Source organism: Kogia breviceps, chromosome 9 (assembly GCF_026419965.1).
Source record: "Kogia breviceps isolate mKogBre1 chromosome 9, mKogBre1 haplotype 1, whole genome shotgun sequence".
Lineage (NCBI taxonomy): Eukaryota > Metazoa > Chordata > Mammalia > Artiodactyla > Physeteridae > Kogia > Kogia breviceps.
In genome coordinates this window covers 102,442,038-102,461,782 of record NC_081318.1, presented here as the reverse complement: position 1 = coordinate 102,461,782, position 19,745 = coordinate 102,442,038, and the positions used below count along the sequence as shown (strand labels likewise).

At 45.5% G+C, this 19,745-nt stretch overlaps 1 protein-coding gene across 1 annotated transcript in view; it reads left to right on the top strand.

The window, feature by feature from the left end:
* Positions 1-19,745, top strand: part of GLI3 (GLI family zinc finger 3) — a 295,745-nt gene that overhangs the window by 155,001 nt on the left and 120,999 nt on the right. Inside the window, exon 4 of the mRNA XM_067042882.1 lies at positions 16,060-16,165. Coding sequence (XP_066898983.1) covers positions 16,060-16,165 — 106 coding nt within the window. The remainder of the gene's footprint in view (positions 1-16,059; positions 16,166-19,745) is intronic.

Here is a 19,745-nt window from a genome sequence, read left to right as displayed (position 1 = left end):
GGGTCCCCCTCAAGTGCTGGTATTCTCTTGCTAAATTGTTTGCCTTTCTAATGAAGTGAACTGTTTGTTTGACTCTGCTTGGAGGAAGGTATTTAACTGGGGGACTAAAGTAAACGTTGGAGACATTCAAATAAGCCATGCATCTCTGCTTTGTGAAGCAAAGGAAAACAGTTTGGCCTCGTTCACCTCCGGGAAGAGTCGTTAAGTTACTGTTTAAATAATAAACGGAGCCCAGCCAGCGGATATTGCCCGGCCAGTCTGGGGCTTTTCTGCTTGCCCTGGTGGGACTGGGAATTTCTCTGCCAAGGCCACAGGGGAGGAGAGAGCCGCTCCAGTCTAGCAGTTAGTAATTGTGATTTATTTATGTGTAGAGGGACTTCTGCTTCGTTCAGTCTCGATGAAAACAAGCCAATTAGCCCTCTGGATGGCTGGGGGATGGCGGGGTGATTTTGCTAGCCATGGGGAAGGCTAGAGAGAGCGTGTCATAGGGGATCCAGCCTGGGTCCACCTGGCCAAGCAAGCCGGGGACCTGCTGCTACATGTGGGCCGGGTCCCCGGTATCTGGGAGAAGTGTCTGAGGTGATGCGGGGATGATGGACCCCAGAGGATGTACGGCTGAGACGAGGCCCCCAGAAGGAAGGCCTACCCTTCTCCTGCCTCAGGACCTGGGGTGAAGGTGTCTGTGAGTGATGGCCTTTAGTTGCTTGTGGCTTTTGTTATGGGGAAGCGTGAAGTGGTGGGAGTACCCAGGAGGGGAAGTGTAGCTGTATTGGGAGGGCAGGCTACGTCACTGGTGGGACCCAGTGTCAAAAGAAGATTCCGGTCCTTGCTCAAAAATTATGAAGAATTTCAAGAGGGCGACAGCAGAGCATTAAGCCAAGCATGGGGCCTTCTGAATGGGGGCCTGGGCTGCATGTCCAGGAAGCTGGCTCTGGAGGTGGCTTTGCAGTCAGGCTGGACCTGAGGTCCAGCTTTGTCACTTCCTACCTGAGGGCTGTTCGAAAAGCAATATTCAACTGAGTAAATTTTAAAGATCTTAGTGGCGTTTTTCATCGATTTATGAATCAGGCAGCATCCCACCTAGCAGAGAGGAGGGGGCTCTGAGGAGTGGTACAAAGTAAGAGACTTTTATAGGCAGAAGGGAGCGGGGACAGGGAGTTACACTAGCAGAAAGTGGAATGGTTGCGACAGAGGTCATTTTCCTTGAGGGGACGGGATGACGTCACCAGTGCTGACCAGGTGATTTCTGATCGACTAGGTTAAGATTCCATTTCCGGGGGAGGCCAAAACTATAATTCGGTCTCAGCTTGGTGGGTTTGGTGATGTGGAGCTTAGCCTAAGCGACTCCATGTTGTCTTGTTTTTTTAATAGTGCCTTTCGCTTCCTGTCTTCTCTGATGACTGTTTGCTCATTGTGAAGCAGGGGTAGTTATACCTCCTTCCTTGGGTTGTCTTGTAATGTCAATAAAAAATACCTGGACAGCGTTTCGGGTAACCCTGCGCACAGAGTGAATGCTCAAAAGATGATAGCTGTTTATTATTTGAACGTCTCTGTGGCCGTCATTTTTTGCCCTCCCCTAATGGTTGAGCTGACAACAGTGTATGGCTGATCTGGAATTTGGGGGACAGAGTTGAGTGTTTGCCACAGAAATTACTTAAAGACAAGGGATGAAGAACCTTCACATGCCTCATGATGGGTGAAGGCTTGAGTGCTAGGGAGGGACGTGGGTGGAGCATTCAGATGAGGTCCAAAGCTGCATATGCTCATGTAAAGATGTTGACTAGCAATGTCCCTTTGGGTGTCTGCATTGAAGACGAAGGACTTAGAAAATAACAGTAGCCCCTTAAACGTGAGGACTTTAGATTTTGTGAACAACCTTCACCTTTGTCACTTGGCCTCTTGGAAAACTTTGTGGAGTAAGGAGGGCTCAATCTTATTGGCTTTAATTTATGTGTGAAAAAAATCTGTATTATGATGATAGTCATTTGTTTCTATGCAGTTCTGTAAAATATGGTTTCAAATGGGAAGCCTTTTCAGCTGCACGTGCAGATGGAGAACACAGACAAGCCCTCTAAGGGCTGCAGCATGCATTGTTCAGTGGTGCTGCCTGTTTGGCTTTCTCCTGATTTCTGAGAAGGTGAAACTGAAGGATGGGTTTTCTAAGGTTTCATAGTGAGAGGGTGATAAATGTGCAAATATATATTGGCTCCGAGATGACCAGCAGGGCATCATCGATTTTGTCTGCTGAGTGGTATTAGTTATTAAACCCATGCTCTGTTTTACATACGTTGGGGTTCTCATATTATCGCTCTTTGAGTCTTTGTTAATACTTGCAAACAGCAAAGTGTGATGAGTCTTTGTTAATACTTGCAAAGAGCAAAGTGTGAGAAGCATCCTTGCTCCTTAGAAATGTGTCTGGGCTCCACTCTCTGACAAGTGGAAGCTCATTGAGGAGGTGCAGGATGGGGTCCTCTCGGTAAGGATGTACCCACTGGTACCGGGGAAGGTGCATACCCATGTATCGGGGCTCTAGTCCCTGAGACTGTAAGTGGACTGGGGTACCAGAAGTAGGTATGGACTCCAGAAGTAGACCATGTTGTCTGTCCTCAGGGGCCCATAGGCACAGATGGACATCACTGAGTTTAGATACTTACCAAGTATAGTTTGTAAAGACTGGGTCCCACGTGGTTGGTCTGGAAACCAGGGTCACTTTGGGGAGAGGAAGGAGAGGACCCACATGGAGATCACATTGAAAACATATAGAGCCTGGGTCTTCTGAGACAAGGTAAGAAGCTGTCAAGTCCTAATGGAGGGCCTTGGGGAGAACCTCCAGTTAGGTCACCCTCTGAGGCAGTGTAGCTGTCAAGCATCACAGGAGAGGTGGGCATAGGCTGTCCTGGTGGCAATAGGGGAAGAGGGCGGCAGAGCTTGGGCCTTAGGGAAACACAGACAGCAGATGACCCAGACAAAGCCCTGCTCAGTGAAAGCAGTCTCGAGACCACTGACCTCTCCAGGAAGGCGTGCCCACCTGAACACACTAGAAGGTTTGTTGACAACCCCCCCCCCTCCGCCCCCAGATCTCCATTCCTCCCTGTCCTGAAGTAGAATGCTGACCATGTGGATTCCTCTTGGAGGTTTTTCAGCAGTTCAGCTCGTCTGGGCTGTAGGAAACATAAGAGGAAGAGGGACAGGAATGGCCTCTGTCCCTCTGTCCTCTGTGGACAGGGCTGGGGTTGTACCAGAAGCCCGGGGAGGCCAGTGCCTCTTGTCTGCAGTGTAGCTTCACTGTCCAAGGGCATTGCCATGCCAGCAGGTGCTCTCAGGGACAGTGGGTCAGAGAAATCCTGAAACTCATCCGGCATCCCGCAAGGAATGGGGCTAAAAAAAAAATCAAGATAAGAAGTCCAGTGAGGGAGGGAAGAAGGGGAAGGGTAGCCAGCAAGAAAGGAAGTCCCAGGTGTGAACTCCGGGGAGTGGAGGTCCGTGGTAGTTGTGGACCCCCGTGCATGCAGCTCTGGGCTTTCTGTCCACACACCCAGGAGCGTGCACAGGGCAGCATCAGGGTGGAGGAAGGGGTCCCGAGTGCAGCTCGGGGGGCTGTGCGTGGAGAGGGAAGGAGGGAGGTGGTTAGGTAAGTCACACGACAGTGGCCGTTGAAGGGCTGACCGTCAGATGGGCCTCACGTTCCCATAAAGGTGGACAGAGAGTTCAGGCGTGGTATTGTGATGAACTTGAAACAGGTTTTGATTTTATTTTTCCTTTGAATTTTCTCCTTTCTTGGTCCATGCTATCGGTGTAATAATTCTTTTTTTAAAAAAATTAATTGTTATTGGAGTACAGATGCTTTATAGTGTTGTGTTAGTTTCTGCTGTAAGGCAAAGTGAATCAGCTACATGTATACATATATCCCCTCGTTTTTGGATTTCCTTCCCATTTAGGTCACCACAGAGCATCGGGTAGAGTTCCCTGTGCTATACAGTACGTTCCCCTTAGTTATCTGTTTTATACATAGTAGTGTATATATGTCAATCCCAATCTCCCAATCCACCCCCCCCCCAGTGTAATAATTCTATAAACGCAGCCTTTATTCGTGGGCCAGAGGAAGCCTCGGGTATTGAGAGCTTCCAAATTTTGACTATCTAATCATTAACAGTGGGGGTGCCAGAGGTGCAAATACCATAGCTGGCACTCAGAGCACCATCCTTTAGCAGATACTTATTTCCCTCATACGATACCATCTGATATACGCTCACATAGCCGACGTCTTTGAGGGCGTGTGTACAATGTATGCATAGTGGCTAATGTAAGATTGCAGGGAAAAGAGACATCTAAGAAAAATCGGGAATGTTTTGGTACTTGCATTCTTTCCTCCTTAGAAATGGGAGATTCTCTCCCTTTTCTCCCATTTCCTTGCTCATCCGTACAAGGGAATCACTTCACTGTCGAGTGCTTTATTATTTTACAATCCTGGTGAAAGAAGCACTTAAATAAACTCTTTGCTTAAAAGCTTTGTGTGTTCCTGCTTCGTGGTGCTTTAGCGGCAGTGAGAATTCAGGGTTTAAGGGGCAGGAAAGTGGAGCCTTTCAGGGCTCCCAGTATGCAATCAACGTGCTGGAATTTCAATGGATTCCAAAGGCGTAACAATAATAGCATTAAGAACAGACCAGGGCCTTTGATGTTATTGACAATAAAAGGGGGAGAGGGGGTGAAGGGGCCCCTGTCATTTCTGTCATGAGCTTTTAAACTTTTGACCTCTAACCTCTTGTGGCAAAGAGCTTTTTCCATATGGGTGTTAGCAGCCTGCTGAAGTCTCCTGAATTCACTGGAGCGTCCACGTTTCCTTGGTGGGAAAGGACATTCAGCGTCTTGAAAAAGACCCAACGTGGGGCAGTTACTGCTGAGTGCCCACCATTGTCTGCTCCATCTTAGGGGGATGGCAGGGTGGGATGGGGTGAGGACACCACACGTCCACATGAGGTGACTCCAGCCTGGCGGGAAGCTGGCAGCCTTGCAGGGATAGAAGGTGAACTTCAGAGCTATGATTTAGCTCAGGGTATGCAGGCATCTGGCTGGAGGTGGCTCTGAGCATGGGGTGGCGGGTACCTGGAAGCTGCATGGGGAGGATTCGGAAAGATGGTGGGGCCTTTGGGGTGCCCTGGTTTGGCCTGTTTGGTAGGTGGAAGGGTCCTGCAGTGCCAGACGGGCCTGGTTCACTGCTGCTATTATTTGGCCTCAGTTTCCTTTCTTGTCTTTCCTTCCTCCTTCGCCTTTCTGATAAGAAACATTCGTTGAGTTCCCACTGGGTGTGCGGTACAGTGAGCCCCTTCTGCCCTCGGGCCCCAGACAGCCTGGGAGGGAGCACAGATTGTTCTGGTCTGACAGCAGTGCCAGGGCAGGGCCTCATCCCCAAGTGGCCTGCCGTGGTCCAGGAACACAGTGAGTGCCCCTCCTGTGTGTGTGCGCTTATCCGCCACAGCTGTGCGTACAGCGTGGGCTTCAGTGTGAGGGAGAGCTTCTGAGTAGGAACACCGGGCCTTCAGCGCGCTTAGCATCAGGGAGAGAGGAGAAGTGGGCAAATAGAGGTTGTCCGGGGCTGTCCCCAATAACCTGAAGAATGCAGAAGGGGAAAATGAGCAAGTGGTTCCCACAGGGACTCAGGGAGGCTTGACCGAAGGGGTGACATTTGCACTGAATCTTGAAGAGAGAGTTGGATTCGGAGAAGGGAGAGAACTTCTCAAGCAAGGCACAGCATAAGCCATAACAATGAAGGCAGCAGTGTATCTCGGAGGGGGAAGTACCCTGAATGTAGCTGGGGTGTCGGGGACCTTGAATGCCCTGGTAAAGGGTGGGGCTGGGCTGGGAAGGCTCTCCTGGACCCCTGCACATTTGGGGAGCAGGGAGGACCATGGTTGTAAGTCTGGAGAATATAGTTTCGAGAAGAGAGGATTAGAAGCCTGAGCTCTGCCCGTGTCATGGTAAGAAGCAGAGTGGCTAAGAGTAGGGGCTTCGGAGTAAAAAGGACACCAGCCCTGCCACTCTCTCCCTGCATTTCATTTCTTTGGCTAAGGCCCTCAACCAGTTCCCTTGTCTGGAAGAATGGGCGTACTCCTTCCTGCTCTCCAGGGTCAAAGGAAGGAATAGATGAGGTCATGAGCGTAAAAAGGCTTATTTAGCACGGCACCTGACATACATTAAAGTATTCGCTAATTGTCCTTCTACTCATGATTGTTTTAGTATTATTAATTTCTATTAATGGGGCAAACCTTCGAAGACCTTTAGCTGTTGATGGACAGGAACTAAAATGGGGTGGCTGGTGGAGGTTATATGAGGCAGAGTCTGTAATCTACTCTGCGACAGCTTCTCGCCTGATTTTGAGCGGAATGAGTATGGACCTCGTTCATTATTTAATGGCTACGCAGACTCTAACCAGCACACCCTGAAGGTCACTGCTGGTTTTCCAGTGCCTTCAAAATACTTCTCAGGGCGCACTTGGGTGGGTGGTTTCTCAATGAGTTAGCGGCATTGTTCTCTGCTGTGGAACTCTGGAGGGAAAGGGAAAGGTGAGCTCTCTGACGCTCCGAGCCTCAGCCCAGGCAGTTACCGTGCAGGAGGCCTGGGTTTGTGTGCCTGAGAGCTCTTCCTGGTTCCTGGTTCGGAGCAGGATTTGAGCGTCGAGGTGGGGCTCCACGACGGTGTCTGGGGCTGTGTTGGGAGCGCCACCTCTGGTGGTGGCATAGAAAAAGCACCAACTTGCATCACAAGGCTCTGGTTTCTGTGACTTTGGGTACATCCTTTAGCTTTTCTGAGCAGATAATGGAATAGTCCCTTCGTAGCCCTCAGGATCGTGTGATAATAGGAAACAAAGAACAACGAGACTTTAAGGGGATAATAATAAAGCCTTGGAAATGATGAGTTTATGGTTGTCAAGAGGACCCCATGAAGAAACGGACGTGAGTTTTATGAAATGTAAAGCATTGTATTCCTTTGCTTTTACATTTTGCTACCTGCTTCTGCTAATTTTGCAACATTGAAAAAAAAAAAACATTTGGAAGCTCTTTTCTGAGTTGATTTATTTTAGACAGGACACAGCTTCGAGATCTCATCATCATTGTTAATTGTTGGTTTACTAGGTAAACCAGGCAACTTCTGAATTCATTGTGTCTCTAAGGCTTCTATAGTTACAGCTGAGATACCAGATGCTTTCCTGGAAACGTTTCATTCTCTGCCTTCACTTCATCAGGGTTAAGAATCCCAATATATATGTTTGAAACTTTGAATTTGGCTTTTAAATTGTGCTATACAAAAAAAAAAATGGTCATTCACATAAGAATTTGTCACTGGTAAGAATTTCCATCTTTTAATTTCCATGCCTTCATAAGAAAATACACCATTAGCATAGTTCAAGTAAATGGATTTGTCACTTTTAAATGTAGTGACTCCTTATATGTTTTCATGTGATTTCCCTTGGACAGTTTTGCAGTTTCAGTATAATGGCTGTAAACCTTCTCTTATTTCTCTTTGCTGCTTTTCCCTCTGTTTATTTTTTTCTCTGATCTTGGCAGGAAAGCTGGAAACAACAAAAGTATGAATGCTGCATATATATGGGATCATAGGCAAGGCACATTCCAGAGACTCTGGATGGAAGGATTTTATTGGTCGGTCAGTAGGCAGATGTGGTCTATTTCTGCCATTGGGAATCCAGTGGATGTGATTTTTAGTTGAGAAACTTGGAAAGACTAGTGGGTAAAAGAAGTTAAAAGGGACCAGGAAAGGGAGAGCTCAACTGTTTGTTCACTACCCAGGATACATTTGAGGTGGTAAAGGCAGATTTCTTGTTAATTTACTTGCAGAGGACTATTTATGATTTTCTTGTAGAAACACATAATTATGTTTGTAAAAGATCATGGCCTGGATGGATTGTGATATGGCCAGAGTGTAGTGCTGGGTAACACTTAGATCTCTTTAAAATATTAGATTAATTTAATATATCTGCATGCTGGCACAGAAGAAATAATAGGTTGCTATCTGAAAAGTGGGGGAATGCCCATGGATATTTATACAAGAGGAGTCCAGGACTTCCCTGGTGGTCCAGTGGTTAGGCCTCCGCACTTCCACTGCAGGGGGCATGGGTTCGATCCCTGGTCAGGGAAGTAAGATCCCACATGCCGTGCAGTGAGGCCAAAAAAAAAGAGGAGTCAGGAATGTTGGGTGGTTGCCAGAAGTAAAAATTGCTTGGGCTTTATACATAACATAGGTTTGTTAATCAGCTTTCTACGTAACTTTGTGTATGTTTTACTTAACTTATAAGGAAACTTAAATTTGCAAATATTAAGTGTTTATTGCCATCATTTGCTAGACTTAGAGTCAGTTTCATCCATTATCATTTTTATCTTAGAATTTATTTATGATAAATAAAATCACAGGATAAGTATCCTTTTTCTGAATAATTGTCAGATTGGACACTTCTACTGTAAAGATTTTTTAAGTCACACAAATAGGCATATCAGTATTTCACACATACAGTGTTATCACTCAGAAACTACGTATCCATGAAGAAAAAAAATGGTGTGTGGTTTTTCTGAGTTGTAAACATTTCTGAGAATTACTTTCTTGGGGTATGCTAAGGACAGGGTTTGTCAAACCGTTCTCCATAAGGGCCAAAAGAAATATATTAGGTTTTGTGGGCCATGTGTTTCTCTGTCGCAGCTCTCCAACTTGTGTCTCTGCAGTTTGCAGTTTGAAGGCAGCCATATGCAGTATGCAAACGAAATGGTACCTGTATTCCAATAAAACTTTATTTATAAAAACTGCCCAGGGGCTTCCCTGGTGGTGCAGTGGTTAAGAATCCTCCTGCCAATGCAGGGGAAACGGGTTCGAGCCCTGGTCCGGGAAGATCCCACATGCCGCGGAGCAACTAAGCCCATGTGCCACAACTACTGAGCCTGCGCTCTGGAGCCCATGAGACACAACTACTGAGCCCACGTGCCTACAGCCCGTGCTCCGCAACAAGAGAAGCCACCGCAATGAGAAGCCCGTGCATCGCAACGAAGAGTAGCCCCCGCTCGCTGCAACTAGAGGAAACCCACGTGCATCAATGAAGACCCAACGCAGCCAAAAATAAATAAATAAAGTAAATAAATTAATTTTAAAAAAAGAAATTTAAAAACTGCCCAGTGCAGGACTTTGCTCCCCATAGCGTATGCTCCACAAGTTAAGGTTCCTGCCATGGTATAAAGAGACAAAATAATAGATCTTTTTCTATATAAGGCAACTATCAGATGTCTCGAGTATACTACAACTGCATTTCCTTAAAACTTGTACCGCATTACAGAGGGTCTTGTAAACAAGATGATCTACACTAACGACTCTGGAGGTGCATCCAGCTCCACACAACACGCATGTAGGACTGGAAAGAAGGTTCCTGATGCTCCATGAAGCACAGTGCTTCATGGGATGATGCCATCTGGATGTCCAGCAAGTCCACAGCTGGTCACTTTGGGGTTCCACGCCTTAGATTCTGCTCATAACAGACCAGCAGGGCCACATGCTTTAGACATTCCCAGTCAGGCATCTGGGGCTGTCCTCAGAGAGGTAGATTGAGCCCCTCGCTGGCGCCGTGTTATCCATAGGCATGTTCCCGTCCACGATATAATCCTGTCCACAGGCAGGAACACAAGGATGTCTGAATAAGGAGTCAGTCCGGGTGTGGAGTCCGTCCACACGGTGATGTGTTCCTTAGGCCACTGAGCCCTGGTAAAGGTCTTGCAGGTGCCAAGGTAATGATTGGAGACACTCAGCGGGGGGAAGAGGCAGAGTTGGCGCTTGGGTGCCACTCCAGCATCTCATCGGAGTGGTCAGGGCCCCTCTCTCCCCCTCTTTAGACCTCTCCTTTGAGAGATGCTGGATGATTCCTTTGGTTTTGGCATAATGGATGTTGCCCACATTGGGTTTTTTTTTTTTTGTTTGTTTGTTTGTTTGTTTGTTTTTTGTGATATGCGGGCCTCTCACTGTTGTGGCCTCTCCCGTTGCGAAGCACAGGCTCCAGACGCGCAGGCTCAGCGGCCATGGCTCACGGGCCCAGCCGCTCCGCGGCACGTGGGATCCTCCCGGACCGGGGCACGAACCCGCGTCCCCTGCATCGGCAGGCGGATTCTCAACCACTGTGCCACCAGGGAAGCCCCCCACATTGGGTTTTAACATGTCTACTGATGGCAGGTGATCGAGTGAATTGGAGGGGACTGGACATTCCTACAGGCAGGGCTGACCCCGGTGACAAGGAAAATCATCTCTAGTGCAGGTCTAGAATAAATTCCAGAGTCAGTGAACAGATGACTTCAGGATTTAAATAAGCCGGGAGAATTTATGCCCTGGGCGGTTTACTCTTGTGGGTCCTCCTGTACTGTTTCCTGGGCACTTTCAGGCCACTCAAATATCATTTGGTGAGTTACTCCTTCAGGGCACAAACGGAGCAGCCTTTGATCTCTCTTTTTTAGTCTACAATTTTTGTATGTAAATTTCAAACCTTAAAAGACAGTTTTCCAGAATGGCATCCAAGAGATCTCATAGCCTGAGGGTATTAAAACTATTTCTTGGGAGAAGGATGCAACAACCGCAGATAAACCTCCAAGTGTCTTTTCCCGGCTACAGGTTTTATGATCAACCCAGGCTGCTGTGAGGAGACCTAAAAATCAATGCCTCTTATTCCTAATGAGAGGCGCACGGCACAGCCTGATGACAGCCAGCATGAAATCGGATACTGACAACTATACCCAGCACAAATATCGTTACTATGCATTTCAATTTAAACATGTGTCAAGCCAGTTACGTATTTTATGGGGTTTAAAGACTCTTCCACTCGTGCCTAGGATAATAGGCGCTCTGCACATCTCCGTTTTGTCTAAGAGGAATTTGGTCCAATAGTCAAACCTCTTGCGAGTCTGTAATAAATCATCTTTGCAACCCAAAGCATGGACAGCTGACTGCTTCTCACTGCTCCTCAGACTTCCCCCACCTGGTAGAATTTTAATGCCTTCAGTAAAATTGATTCCGCCAGTTCTGCACATTATTCTCCCTGTCTTCCATTTAGCCCGTTAGTTTGCTGACAGCAGAGTACACAGCACTTAGCAGCTGGTTTGTGGAAACCATCAGTCAGGAAATTGTATGATAAATAGGAGGGAGCCAGGTTTAGTGGCACTTCCTTCTGCTTCAGCAGTTTTTGCCCGACTTTGGAAAAGTCATCACGTGGTGTTTTGTCAAGGGCCAGAGCAGGAGATGGCTGCGGTGCGGTGACTTATTACACATACCCCTGAGTTACAATGCTCTGCAGCTGTGCTGCTCATGTGTAAATAATAAACCCGGAGGTGGGTAATTATGGCGGCTGCTGGCGACACGGGCCTGTTCTCATCCTGTGGGTTTTCTTGGACAGCTTCTTGGGCTCGTGATGGAATAGACTGCGATCTTCCACATAGAAACGGCCAGCTGAGATGCAAGGGAAACGCTCCATGTGTGAGGAGTCGCAGCATTTCCTTTTTTTGAGAGGTGTGTTGGCATTGATGTCATGTGATGCCACATATGTTAAAGGACATGCTTGTCCTGCCTTTTATTATTCATTTTTACTGTTACGCTGTGGTCAGGCGTGTCTTGAATTGGAAGAGGGCTGTTCCATTGCTTTTACCAGAAAGCGGCTCAAGAGGTGTGATTTCCACTGGTGACTGACATGAGGTACAGTTGTTCGCACAGACTTTACTAAAGGTCCAGGAGACCAATAGTTATTTTAGTTATATTCAACTAAATCGAGAAGGAAACAAATAGAAATAAAAATGCTTAAACTAAAATCAGATGTCTTTGATGAAATCAGATCCTATCCATATTTTTTGGCTCTTTATTTAACCTGATTCCAGAATATGGAATTCATAAATTTCCTTGGGACATTAAACAAACACTTCGAGTAAACAGTGCTGCAGGATGCATCACATACTTTCGTTCAGAATTAACTTTTAAACTCACAAAACACACTCAACAGTGGAAAAATGACTACTAAATGCCCCAGTAATTCCTAACCCTCACCCTAACCCTTTTCTCTTAAATATTTTTTCAATACTTGGTCATTTTCTCTCTCATTCTGGAAGAAAGAGAGAGGGTGAGAGAGACAGTGAATTTGAATCCTGTTAATTTCTTAAAAATAAAAGGTTGGCAATGCCTTTAAATATCCATAATAGTCTTGTCGTTTTCCTTGGGGTAAAGATTTATACTGCTTGGGTACATGCTTTTGATTTTATTGAATTATGTGCCTGGTTTTCACCCCCTATGCATATAATCTTTGCAATGTTATTATAAATACTCATATAGAAGATAATGACTGTTACTTCCTGGATATATGAGGCATATATTGAATGTAGAATAAATTCACACATTGTGAGCCCTTGTGTGTATGAAATATCTGGATTTGTGCTTCTTCTTAATTCACAGCTGCACCCACATAGAGAAAAGCAGATACAGTTAACACCGACTTATCTGTTGCAGAGAATTTAATCACACAGCAAACAGCCAAGAGCCAGGAAGTAAATAAGTGAAAATATCTTCCAACTCTGACACGGTTATCACAGGGTCCCTCAAAACGCCGTATAAAATGATGTGTGGGAAAAACCTTCGGGGGTGTGTCAGACGGCATGAATGCTTAATTTACACCCAGTTCTAGTAGGTTTATTCCTCCGGTTTCCGAGAGCCCATGACACATGTGACTACGCTTGGGTCTCTTGGCCATCTCCCCGACCCCCAGTCCCCGTGACTGTGATCCAGCCGATCCCGAGTGCCAATGATTCATTTGGGCCTGCTCGAAATTTAAAATCAGGAAACATTCCTTGAGTAAGTGTCAGACTTTCAAACTCACGAAACAGATTACTCTACTCACTTTTACGTTGTTTTAGGAAGGATACATCATTTTCTAACAAAATGGTTAAATGAAATAGGACATTTGGGCTCTGCAGGACATTGCTGGGTAAACTTTTCAACTTAGGACACAAACTATCAAGATTTGTGTTACCAAAAAAAAAAAAAAAAAAAAAACACCAATTCCAACATCCTCTCATATTAAATCTTAAGTGGTGCATTTAAAATAGAAGTGATTTTTTCATATGGACTTTATAAAATGTATAAAGTGTGATCAGGCAGTCAGCCTATCCCTCACCTGTTGGATTTGTAGTAGCGTTGTACGTTATGATATCATGGTGACAATGATGAGACATCACTAAGATATTTCCGTTTCTTCCCTTGTATCGCTCCCTCCCTGCTTTATCGTATAACAAGCATAAAATACAGTGAGTAATTGACATTTTCAGTGCTGCAGAACCTCTTCTTCTGGGTTCTAAATCTGGTGGAATTTGGCTTGGGGTGCCTCCATAGTGCTGTAATGCTGTACATTAGTCGTTTTTCTTTCTCATTTTTTCCTCCTTACCATATTCTTAGATTCTCAAAGGAAGGCAACAGGGGCAAAGTCTCAAAAAAGGAAAGTAAGACATCATAATTATTTTTTTTTAAGTTCTTTTGTTTACATTCTAAAAGATGCTTGCTGAAGAAAATTTGGGAAAAAAAGAGAAATGTATAGGGAGGAAAATGAAAACCACGTGAATTCAACAAACACATGTATAATGGTCACCCCCGGGACTTAAGGAGGTTCACAGTGGGAGGTGCAGTCACACCCTAATCTATGTTCGATACACCCACTCCCCGGCCCCACGTGGAGGTTCTGTGTCACTTTTTCCAGCCATCGCTCAGAGCCTGTTTGCAGGACGTCATTTGGAATTGCTTTTGCCGCCTACTACACTAGGCAACATCTTCAGACTTTTAGAAGCAGCTCAAAGCCCTTCTGAGGCACGTTTGGTGTACACGTCAATTCCTGGGAGTGTTTTGAGCAACAGCAGCGTGATAGGTGCATGCAGGCTTCCAGGACGACCACATGTGGCGGGTAACATTTGCAGCCCGAGTTCCGAGTTCCTGTATATTTGCTGTCTTATGGGGCTCTGAGCCGTGGAGGCTCACCTCCTGATTTTGGACTTCTTTACTGCTTCTTGAAACTTGGGAAATACTTTAGTATCAGTGGTGCTTCTCATGGTAAAATCTCATAAAACTATTTTCAGTTCTTGCAGTGAATCACTATTTAGCAAAAAGTTTATTTTCAGATTTGTCAGAGATAATCAGGGCAAGTCAATGGAGGTAGAGAACTATTTTAAGTACGTGCATGCACGGGAACCCCAAAACAGTGATGGCTGAGAGCAGGAGGGGAGGCTGGTGTGAGTCCCAGGGGAACGCTGGGGCTGCAGGGAAGGAACCTTCAGTTTGCGCCAAACTCCCCTCTGTCAGGCCATGTAGCATTTCTCTGGCCAGCCTGTAGATTTGCTGCCCCTGTGTTGGGGTTCCGGAGGCCTGACCTAGAACAAGATGGAGGGGATCATGCATTTAAAATTTTAAAAAGTGTGTGTGTGTATGTGTGTGTGTGTATACGTGCCATGGATTCTAGCAGGGACTTTTGTTTATTATTTAACATATTTATTGGAGTATAATTGCTTCACAATGCTGTGTTACTTTCTGCTGTATAACAAAGTGAATCAGCTATGCATATACACATGTCCCCATATCCCCTCCCTCTTGCGTCTCCCTCCCATCCTCCCTATCCCACCCCTCTAGGTGGTCACAAAGCACAGAGCTGATCTCCCTGTGCTATGCGGCTGCTTCTCACTAGCTATCTATTTTACATTTGGTAGTGTATATATGTCCATGCCACTCTCTCACTTTGTCCCAGCTTACCCTTCCCCCTCCCGGTGTCCTCAAGTCCATTTTCTACATCTGTGTCTCTACTCCTGTCCTAGCAGGGACTTTTGAACATGACTCTTTTCCTTAGAAAGCATCATGGGTATGGGAGAAATGAAAGCTAGTAGTGATATTACATCTTTGTCTAAAACTCACTTGACAGTGTCATTTTAAAATTAAAAAGTGACGGCTTCCGTGGTGGCGCAGTGGTTGAGAGTCCGCCTGCCGATGCAGGGGACGCGGGTTCGTGCCCTGGTCCGGGAGGATCCCATGTGCCGCGGAGCAGCTGGACCCGTGAGCCATGGCCGCTGAGCGCGTCCGGAGCCTGTGCTCTGCAACGGGAGAGGCCACAACAGTGAGAGGCCCTCGTACCACACACAAAAAAAAGTAAAATAAAAAATAAAATTAAAAAGTGGGGAATTCCCTGGCGGTCCAGTGGTTAGGACTCTGTGCTTTCACTGCCGAGGGCCTGGGGTTCAATCCCTGGCTGGGGAACTAAGATCCCACAAGCTGCGTGGCAAGGCCAAAAATAAAAATTAAAAAGTGTCTTGGACTCTGTTCTTCTTGGCTTTGTGGCGGCCCTTGCCCTCTGGCCAGCCTCTTTTTTTTTTTTTGAGAATGCATTTACCGTTTATTTATTTATTTATTTTTAATAAATTTATTTATTTTTGGCTGTGTTGGGTCTTGGTTGCTGCGTGTAGGCTTTCTCTAGTTGCAACGAGCGTGGGCTACTCTTCATTGCGGTGCACGGGCTTCTCATTGCGGTGGCTTCTCGTTGTAGAGCACAGGTTCTAGGCGGGCGGGCTGCAGTAGTAGTGGCGTGTGGGCTGCAGTAGTTGTGGCTCGCGGGCTCTAGAGCGCAGGCTCAGTCGTTGTGGCACACGGGCTTAGTTGCTCCGCGGCATGTGGGACCTTCCCGGACCAGGGCTCGAACCTGTGTCCCCTGCATTGGCAGGTGGATTCTTAACCATTACGCCACCAGGGAAGTCCTGGCCGGCCTCTTGCAGGGTAGGGACACGTGTTGTTTCTCTTTCTTGCTTTCCTGCCTGTGTTCAAGTCGCATTCAGAGGCTTTACTGCCTCAGGTGCTGGTATTAGTATCTGCTTGGTTCTGAACCGTAAAGAATTCTTCCACAAATTCTTCAGGTAGATTCGGCATCAGTTGTGAAGACTGTGTTAGCAGTGTGGTTTCACAGATTGGCATTCCATTTCAGAGTGTTCCATTTATACAGGCCGTACTTTCTTTCTTTTTCAGACCCTCCTCATCTCTTTCCTGCATTCCATCCTCCTGTTCCAATCGATGCAAGACACCACGAGGGTCGTTACCATTACGATCCGTCTCCGATCCCTCCATTGCACGTGTAAGTATTACCACTTTACCCGTCAAAGAAACAGCACAAAATACTGGCTTTCACCATCTCTGGATTTTTGTTACCAGCACAGCTACTGAGCTTTGAAGGTGTGATAGAAGTCTAAGATTTACTTTTGAAATACAGCAAAAAGCCTATATGTTCCTGGACTCACTGAAGCAAATCCCTGCTGCTTCCTGAAGAAGGCCTGTCACACTAGGTGCCTGGCAAGTATTTCTTCTATAGTTTTGGTGACATGTGTTCCGTGGGCTGTAAATACTAAATTTAAAAATTGGGCATAATGGAAGGTTACCACTCAGGATATGTATTTGGTCGAGAGTGGGTGTGAAGTTTTTCATGCTCCCAATTTCTGTTACAGGAAAGTCCTGTTCCAGAGATCATGATGCATGCATCGTAATGAAATTTTCATGGTAAATTTTCATAGACCCTGTGGTGTGTACACCAACAGTCACTTGATTGATGGGAATGTCACCCAAACAAAATGGCAAATGTGATCGAGCACATGGTTTACACAAAGATAAAAGGAGAGAATGGGGGTGATAACATACGTTAGAAAAGGAAGAAGAAAAGCCAGATATCACCTATGAGGCTAAAAAAAAATGATACAAGTGAGCAAAACAGAAACAGACTCACAGACCTAGAAAACAAACTTATGCTTACCAAAGGGGAAAGGTGCAGGGGAGGGATAAATTGGGAGTTTGGGATTGACATATACACGCTCCTATATTTAAAACAGATAACCAGCAAGGACCTACTGTATAGCACAGAGAACTCTGCTCAATATTCTGTAATAACCTAAATGGGAAAAGAATTTGAAAAAGAATAGGTACATGTATATGTATAACTGAATCACTTTGCTGTACTCCTGAAACGAACACAACATTGTTAATTAACTATACTCCAATATAAAATAAAAATTTAAAAAGAAAAAAAGGAAGAAGAAAATCTCCTGGAAATTAATGTGATCGTATTCAGGTTAGGGGGAAAAGAAGATCAGGTATTCAGAATAGCCCTCACCTAAACTAAAATGGTCTTCGTTTGCAGTATTGTCCAGAAAACTGATATATACTATAACAAGGGGAGTCAATCTTTGGGAGCTGTTGACCCTTATGAATGGCCTTGATTTTACATGTAGTCATATCTGGTAATCACCCTTCATTCTGAGACAGTAAAGTTAGAAAAGCCCAAATAATACTTTGAAGAATACTGCTAGTTATTTGGATGGTAGATTGCATCTCCACGGCTGTTAGTTACAGCTGTGTAATTACATATTTGCCAAAGAAAAATGAAGTTGTTTTAAAACAAGTCCTCCTCTGTGAACAGAATTAATTGATATTAACAACCCTAACTATATGCCCAAGTACACATATAATATTTTACCCACAGTTTTTTGGATCCATCTGCCATTCCTGAGTTGTAATTTCAGAGCAGATTTGCCTGAAGCTAAGTCATAAATCTGTGTTCAGATTTCTATAAGCATTAAAGGAGAAGTGGATATTTAGGGAGAGAGAATGCAGAAACTTGTGACTTATTCTCCCCAACTTTTCACTAGAACACAAGTAAGTATTTACAGGCTTCTAAAGCCTGCTAAAAATACACTCAAATAAAACCAAGACGCCAACGTAAAGCCCCCTAATACGAAGGGAAGGAAATTACAATTTCAGGCCGAAACCTGCTATGGAATTCATCCTGCTCTACCAAAGTTTTGCAGTACAGATGCGACCACAAGGGTCTCAGATGAGGATCTGCCCTGTGGTACAGAGCCAGCAAGGGCCCACCGGGCCTGGGAGATGCAGACAGCTGATTTCTCCCAGACTCCAGTCTCTGAAGTGATGAAGTAATTTAAATCAGATTTCCTATGGGATTTTGGAGTGCTTCACTCTTAAAAAAAATCATCTTATAGAGAAATTTCAAACACTGAGTTTCTATGATAGAATAAACTAGTTCCTCTGTGTTCATTACGGTTTGCCTTGTAATTAAATTCAAATATGAATTTAATCAGTAAAAATCGCAGGTCTTGGTTCTTTGGTAGAATGTAAGAACAGCAAGCACTCGTATAGATCACACTTTATGTTCTAGGCCCTAATCGCTATATCTAAAGAATTAGCTCGCTAGAGATTAAAAACACCACAGGATAAGGCAGGTCAAGTTTGGAGAATCCGAGGGGAGAGGGTTGCATTTTCTACAGGACTGCTGAGCAGGGATTTTTATAGATTTTAATACAGTCAACCCTTTGTGCCTTCCGGCTCTGCATCTGAGGGTTCAACCAACCTTGGATTGAAAATATTGGAGAAGAAAATTCCAGAAAGTTCCAAAAAGCAGAGGTCGAATTTGCAGCACACTGGCAACTATTTACAGAGCATTTCCATTGTATTAGGCATTATAAGTAATCTGGAGGTGATTTAAAGTATCCAGGAGGATGTTCATAGGTTATACGCAAACACTATGCCATTTAATATAAGGGATTTGAGGATCCATGGCTTTTGGTACCCGTGAGGGTTGTGGAACCAGTGTCCTTCAGATACCGACGGATGGTTGTCCTTCCTGCTTTTTCAGCCAAGCTTTAGGATAATTTTGCAGCAATTGACTAAATTGTTCTCTAGCTGCCTAAATGTTTAGTTACCAAAGATTCATGATGTAAGGCTGGTAGATAATCCTGAGCCTCCCAACACACGTTCTGGAGGTGCTAGGGGAACGTCATTGCTGGGCACAGAGCGTGCTGAGCACGTGCTTTGTGGTCTCCTGGGACCGCTCGGCATAGCGGGGTCCTGGGTGGAGGCACTGAGCTTATGGAGTAGGCTCTGGGAAGCTAGGGTCAGTCTCACCTCTGTGCCTTATATAATGCGACATTCTGTCTATATTACCCTCCTTGCTCTTCCCTCCCTGCATGGCAAACACTGGTCAAACTCCTCACCCTCAAGGCCTAATTCAAAATCACCTCTGCCGGCCGTCCCAGAGGCTGTTCCTCAGAGAACCCTGTGTGCCTTTATCGCAGCCGAATCCTCTTGCCCGGTCAATTATTGTTTAGCGGTCACTGCCTCTGCTAGATTTGCAGGCATTGCCTAACCCTTGGCCAGGCACTTGGTAAAAACATGTTCAGTAGACCTTCAAGGTGTCCAGTCTGGGAAACAGCGGACCAGCACTCAGAGAGCTTGACTCCCAATCTCGCTTTGCATATTCGCCTGTGCTGGGAAGTGTCAACTTAAAATTTCCATATATTGGTTTCATTCTGTGGAAATGAAGTGACCTGCCTTACCGGACTCTCCAAATCGCAAATCCAAGAGTTCAATGAAATCGCGTTCTGCAGATGCCGAAAGTTAGCATGGGGACAATTGAGGGCATGACAAATATTGAGATTCTTTTCTGGCCTGGCTCAATCCCGAATCCCCGGGATGCTTTGGTACCCCTTCTGTGATGCAAATGTAGATGCCCGTGATCCGATCATTTTAGGCGTGGAGGGTAATCGAGGCAAATATAGCTTGGTTACTAAAATCTTAAAAGCACATCTTTGCCAAGGGGCTAAAGCAGTAGCCTGGAAAAATAAAATGATTTTATCTAGAAGTTGAATTCC